General features: G+C 36.5%; 1 protein-coding gene across 1 annotated transcript; it reads left to right on the forward strand.

Annotated features, from left to right (window-relative positions):
- Positions 1 to 881: 881 nt before the first annotated feature.
- LOC119640498 lies at positions 882 to 1,883 on the forward strand. The gene has a single exon (XM_038038584.1). It carries the CDS (start codon positions 882 to 884, stop codon positions 1,881 to 1,883), a length of 1,002 nt encoding a protein of 333 aa, XP_037894512.1.
- The last annotated feature ends 5,038 nt before the right edge of the window (positions 1,884 to 6,921 follow it).

Genomic DNA, 6,921 nt, shown 5'->3' on the forward strand with positions numbered 1-6,921 from the left:
GCAATTGTTAAAAGGTATAGTAGCTATGACACATGGTATTTCAGCGAGTTTTCGCGTTTTGCCAAGTGTCAAATTGTTTTCAATACGAAAACTGTTACTCTCGTGGTGTGATGTATATCTTTGTGGAAAAGTTTTATGTGCGACCATATGCGCGTAGCGTTTGACTTGTGTTTTAAATGAGTGAATGTTGTTGGTTTTGCTGTTGTTGTTATTGTTATTGGTAATAGTTTGGTGTGCCTATTATTTTAGCAACAAGTTACTGCTATTATACTTATACATATATTTGTGTGCGTGTGCGTGTGCATGTGAAATCATATGCAACAATTTAATTGACACTTTCAATGATACCACGCATCGGTATTAAACAAAAACGTACACGTGAATGCAATGAACATAGAATTCTAAGAGTTTTCTTCTATGACGAGTAAATGCATTTATTTTTATATTTAGGCAACGACATGTGAGTGTTGATCCTGTGAATCGAATTTACATTAAAACTTAGCTAGCGACTAGTAATCCTTTTGATTGTTCCTTTCCATGACAGTAAGAGTTGGGGTTTGTTTTTGAAATCTATTGATTCGAATGCAAAATTTCGCTCACACTTAAGAGAAGCATAAAATGCTCTTTACTAGTTCGCGCTTTGCTTGCCTGCTCCTATTCATGTAAGGATAAGTTGTTCAGCCAAGTATGTATATGAGTTGTAAATTTATTTGGAAGAAATATTTTTTTGAAAACCTCATACTAGGCTTTGGCAAAACTTTCAAAAGCAAATTATTCAGAAAGAAAAAACAGAAACAACACAGTTTTACGGGAAGGTCGTTTTTATTTTTTTCCGAGGAATTCTAAACGTTTTGCACTATATCGCGTAACATTCATACGCCATGCTTTATCTTGTACAACGCGGTAAAGTACGTTCTCAGGTTATAAATGTACCTGAAGGTTTACCCGAAGTTCTATCCGATATCGCGCGCGAGGTGCTCCGCTGTCAACCGACTACGGAGTGTTTGTGTCAATTTATTATCGACTACATGCATTCAGTAATTATGGCTCGTGAGAAAGCCCTTGTAGCTAAAAGCATTATTGATCGCGCTTTAACTGCGGTGGATGAAGTCATTGCGGATATGTGTATATGCGATATTTCCAAAGAGAAGTCGGAAGTAATGTGCGCAGCACTTGAAGAGTGCTTCCAACGTTTCTTGGCTAAACGTCGCTGTGAACAGGGCAGACGGGAATCAATTTTGAAATTTAATGAAATTGATTTACTGGATGAATTAATAATGAAATGTGGATTTTCAGAGAGCGAATTAAAGGTGTCGCGACCCATTATTGAAGCTGCCTATGAGAAGTTTGTAGGCATATATATGACAGCGCAGCAGAATGCTGAAAGTACTGATGCTTTGTATCAATATTTCCGAGAACGTGAACGAAAACGTGCCGATGAACGTAGACGTCAAATAGCAGCCGTAAAAATACAAGCATGGTACCGCGGCTCTCATCTTAGGAAATCGTTGTATAACAATGGTCTTCTAGTAATAGAAGAGCCGCATGAAGAAAGTTCAGAGAGCGATGAAATGATATTAGTAAAAGAGATGGCAGCTCGCAAAATTCAACAATTCTTTCGCAATCGTCTTAGTAGTATGCGCCGTAAGGATTCTTCTCTGAAAAACCTTGAAGAACTTTGCGAATTTAAATCAAAAGATTCTATGTCTATTCATCCATCCCGTTACGATTTTCAAATTGGAGAGGAGGACGAAGATCAAATCGTTGATAAAACTGTTCCTGAAAAAGATCTACCGACGGAAAATACACCAGAAAGGGCTGAAGTTCCCAAATTAATGGATTCAAGTAGAGAAACTGTTACTGAAGATGCGGAAAATGCCTAACTTTGGAATTCTTTAGCGCGATTTTTATTTTATTTGCTATTGCACGAGGACGGATTTGATTGTTTTGTTAAACCCACCACTGGGAATGTAATTTTTTGATTTTGCGCGTAGTGTACGAAAGCACGCATCGGTTTTTTCTTCCCGTTTCAAGTATGTAGAGATACGAATTCGTGATCACTCAGGGCCATTTCTGCGTTCAAACAAGGGAAAGGGGTATTGAAATATTCAATTTCCGCAGTGTTATGTTAAAAATTATAAAATGCCCGCCGTTGAATTATGCATGAGACCGACTCCTTGCTATCTTCGAAGGGTTAAGCATACTGCGCGTTGTGATATATCGGTCAGATGAAATCGAGTCCCGATCGGACCTTGTTATGCTATTAATGATTTTCTTTTTTGATACTAAAAATTCTGTCTTTCCAGTCAAATTCCATGTTTGGTCTATATTTAATTAACGTTAACGTTATTTAGTGGTGGGTACTAAAGATTCGGCCAAAGCCGAATTCCGGCCTTTAAATCAACCAAGTGTCGTGTATTTTACGGGTTACTTTAATAAATATTTTTTTAAAAAGTATACGTAAACTTAGTTAAACATCTCCGGATTTGGCATAAAAAAGCAAGCGACTCTTGCTTTATATATTGAAAGCTTTCTAGTTAAAATTTGCAGCAAATATCTTTAGCAACTAACTAACCTAGCAAAAAAAAAAAAAAAAAGAAGGAAAAGGACATATTTTATATTCTATTAACAGTAAGCCTGAAAGCCCCAAAGCTACAACTCAGATATGGAAATGGGGGTGAATGGAGTGAAAATGGGGCATTAAAAGCAATTGAAAATCTTCGTTAGCTACTTTTGGAAAAAGAGACTTCGATTTGGAACAACACCAATCAAAGTGTAGGGACCCGCTTACGGTCAACGGAGTTCGAGTAAGCTTCGTCGTAATACGAATATGTTACCCAACAGAAATCTTACGATCAAATTTTATTCGATTTTTCATCCCCATTCAGCTCTAAACTCCCCACTCCTAACAGCGAATCGATAATCAACAGCTGTCGAGTTTATTCGATGTAGATAGCCATAAATCAGTGCATGGAGGGGCACATATACAATCAGTGTTGAAGACCTTTACTTAAGTCGTACGAGACAGTTATGTTATGCAACAAATCCCAATTTTTATTCCCTACACCGCTTGCGATACAATTGCATATTAAATTTGTGTCGATGTGCGCAACACCAAGACGGTCTCAAGATAGATCCACCTCTTATTATAAAAGTCAATTCAGAATCACTTTTTGCGCCGTGCTAGTCTGTCCGTCTGTCTGTCTTTTCTTCTTGTATTCGGTCTGGAGATAGCAATTTGTGAGATATTTGAAAGAAATTGGGTACAATGACATGTTTCAAGCCAAGGATGAACGCAATTAGAAATAGTGCGGGTCAGACCACTTATTGTGCAAAGTCGTTATATCAATTGAACGAAGTGGTGTAGGATAGGTCGCGCCCCAGCACTGTGTTTTCACTTGTTTATAATTGACATTGAAGTGTGAATACAATTTATACATATGTGCATACATATTATTAGCTATATAAAATTATGGGAATTCCAACTTCGACAGCAAAAATAGAGGGATATATCCCTCCAGAGATTTTTATATATACACAGAGGCCAATGTTGAAAAATAAGTGCAACACCTCAATAACCAAACAGACATAAAAGAAAATTTCTTTGAGCGACAACTTAAGCCAGGTTCACTGGGTGGTTGGGATAGTATAAACATTGCTTTTAATACTTGTAACTTCATAACCTGCTTTAAAAAGACTTACAAAGAGGTAAGAAAAAAGTCTGCGTTAAAGCGTGCATTCTTGTTAACTATTTTTTTTTTTTAATTCTTGAGTTACGTTGACGAGTACTTTGCTCTATTGCTAGGGTATCGTAAAGATTGCTTTTGTCCAGTGCAGTCTTCATTTCTGGGCCTTGACAAAATTATGGATATGACTTATTTCTGCGGAGATAGTAGCTGCGCTAAAAGACTTCCTGCAACAGAGTTTGATCTTTTTAAAAATCAGAAATGATCGTAAGAAAACTTGAAATTTTCAATACATTTTTACTAATGAACAGCAAACTTCAACAAATATTAACTTTAGCACACCAGGTTACTTTCGTGCATTCGCATCTATTTTAGTTTTTGATTAAGCGGGAAGCCGAGGCAAACAATTTACTCGGTAAAGGCACTTAAGTCATTTAAGTGTACCCACTTTGGGAGATCATAATATTATTTTAAAATAACAAAGAGCTCACTATTGCCCCAAAACCAGAAAAAGGTGTCGAAGTTTTTATGATTGTTCTAATTATAACCGCATCCAAATAAAAGTATGAGTTTAGAGATTTTTAAAGTTCGTATACGTTGCGTTTTTTATCAAATTCCAATCCTACTGATTCCATTTCTTCTATGTGACTTCTACTACGTGCAGCTTCTTCGAATACAAAAGGGACGTAAAAGCTGTGAACATACAACCAGGTTATTTCTTTTCATGTAACTGTTATAGTAAGCTATTTAAACTCTCGGAACCAGCCGTAAGAAAGTAGAAAGGCTTAGTTCAATTTACTCCACTTTTTCGAGCTTTGCAATCGTAGCTGTTCACCTTCCCGTAAAAGTTATATGGTAGTGTCACCATTGTACGTATGTGAGAGAGCTTAAAAAAAATTTCTTTCTTATTTTTCATCTTCTTACTCTGGTCTTAATGCAATACAAAGCAGTTACTTGATGGTGTTAGCTAAAAAGGTGTCATTTGTACCTTACATGCATTTTCCGTCTTGCAAACAAATCGTTATGTTTTACATTGTGTGACAAAGCGAACATTTACAATTACATTCATGCTTGTGAAAGCGCTTACATACATGCATACGAGCGTACGCACATACAATTAAAGCTATGGCAGTGCTATTTTTCTAATGATGGTCTAACAAATACAGCAACAATGGTACGTGCAAGGCACTGCGAGCTCTTCTGGTAAGGTTCTGTACGTTTGTTGTACAAGTTTTTGCATCGACATGTGTCATGCAAATTAAACGCACATGTCACCGGACACTTTGTTTCTATCTTTTTTTTTTTTGCTTCATTTCTTATGTTTAAGCCACTATTTCCACTTCGGTTTATAAAAGTACCTCGGGTAAAGGCCTCTGGCCTTATGAAAAATGCATAAATGTATTAAGTACATAATGGTAAGTCTGTGTGCGTATCTAGCTATTTATGGTAACTTGCACACAGACACTCAAGCCATCTGTATTCAGTTAAGGTTGGGTTTCTGCGTACCATACGAGGCGGCCGGCAATTGCGCTGACAATTTTAACGTTTATTATGCTATGTAGTTAGGGTAAAGTTTTCGCTATACGCGTTTATTGGTGTGTTGTGTGTGTATGTGCGTATGTAGGAATTAAATCAGATTTTTTTTATATCGCAATTTTTTATAAACAAGCAAAGGCATATGCACATAGGTGAACATACGAACGTATTCATTCATTATTGTTATTATGATTTTATTTTCATACGTTTTTTTCCTATTTTCATACCAGGAAATGTTGTACCGTTTTGTTGAAAAGCTCGGCCACATTGTGCGTACTTTGACACATTTTAACAATTTATGAATTAATGTAGTGATACATATGTATATATATATGTATATATATAAATATATATATATATATATATATGTACAATTGCTTTACATGCTTGACAACTAAATTCAAAGCAATTCATGTGTCACACAATCATTAGACTGCGCTTACGAGCTGATATAGTGCAATACGCTCTGATATGCTAGAAAAATAGGTTTTTCTCAATAAGCCATACTTTTGGTTAATAATGTATAAAAAGCAAGCTGCATTGCATATTTGACAGTTGCAACATATGTCAAAGTGCGTGCTTAGCGACATTTTAATCAATGACAGGTGGTTTTCTATGTGCAAGTGTTCCTATCATTGTTTTAATAGAACAAGTGTTTGTACATGTAAATGCATGTGAATACGATTTTGACGCTATTAAATTAAAGCAACAAAAGTTTCTGTTATAGGGGAATTCAGCTAAAAGGAAAACGTAAAGGCTTGTTTAAGAATAAAATATTTTTTTAAAGACATCTTCGAGTCACATAATCAAGTCAAGCCTCAATTTTTACGGCAGGGAAACCCTCAGCTCGTTCCGCGGATGACACGCTACTTGAAACAGTTCCAATCGTCGGCCCCGATTATAAATTGCTCGATAATCGATCTGTTCAAGAGGGAAGCATTTTCCATTGAACGGAACAGTTTGTGGAAATTAAGATAATAGATACGTATTTATGAAACCCACGATTATCTAGATGTGACATCGCTTTGCTTAACGAGATCAAGAAATTATGTATTGCTTTACGAGCGAGTGTTGGCGTTTATAGTTGCAAATATTATTTAGTTTAGAGTTTAGCTAACGTATTTATTTTCAATATGTTTTTGCCAAACATATGAATCTAAACGTGGAAACTGAACATAGATGGCCTTAGTTGTCGAGGTAGTTACTGTCAATACATGTCATTGACATCAGTTTCACGTTGAGACCTGACAAAGGACTGGTTCACGGCATTAGAAGTTCCACAAAACTGGATAAGTGTCTAATAGCGGTGAACAAGTCGAGCTTTGTGCCAAAATTTGATATGCAGAAGGAAATCATTTTTTTACCGACCATTACTGGCGATAAAAAATGGATTATTTCAATAATCCCAAGGTCAAAACTTGATGGATCCAGGTCTAGCATCCAGATTTATCACAAGACTGAATCGCCAAGGAGACGCCTGTTGTTCGTTGATCGGATTAGAAACGCGTGGTCCGTTGAAGTCTGGGGAAATGGTTCATACTAATGCTGGTCGCAGTAACGGCAATGCTTAAATAATAAAGAAAACCACACAAGGATCCAGCTGCTTGCAATCCATCGGTCCATCCGTATATATTGTAAAAGAAGTCCACGACACGGTGGAAACATTCAATTGGGAAACGTTGGTCTATGCAGCTTATTT

Source organism: Glossina fuscipes, unplaced genomic scaffold, assembly GCF_014805625.2.
Source record: "Glossina fuscipes isolate IAEA_lab_2018 unplaced genomic scaffold, Yale_Gfus_2 121, whole genome shotgun sequence".
NCBI lineage: Eukaryota > Metazoa > Arthropoda > Insecta > Diptera > Glossinidae > Glossina > Glossina fuscipes.

Excerpts from the sequence above, each read along its gene's own strand:
- LOC119640498 (XM_038038584.1), top strand. The coding sequence starts at position 882 with ATGCTTTATCTTGTACAACGCGGTAAAGTACGTTCTCAGGTTATAAAT.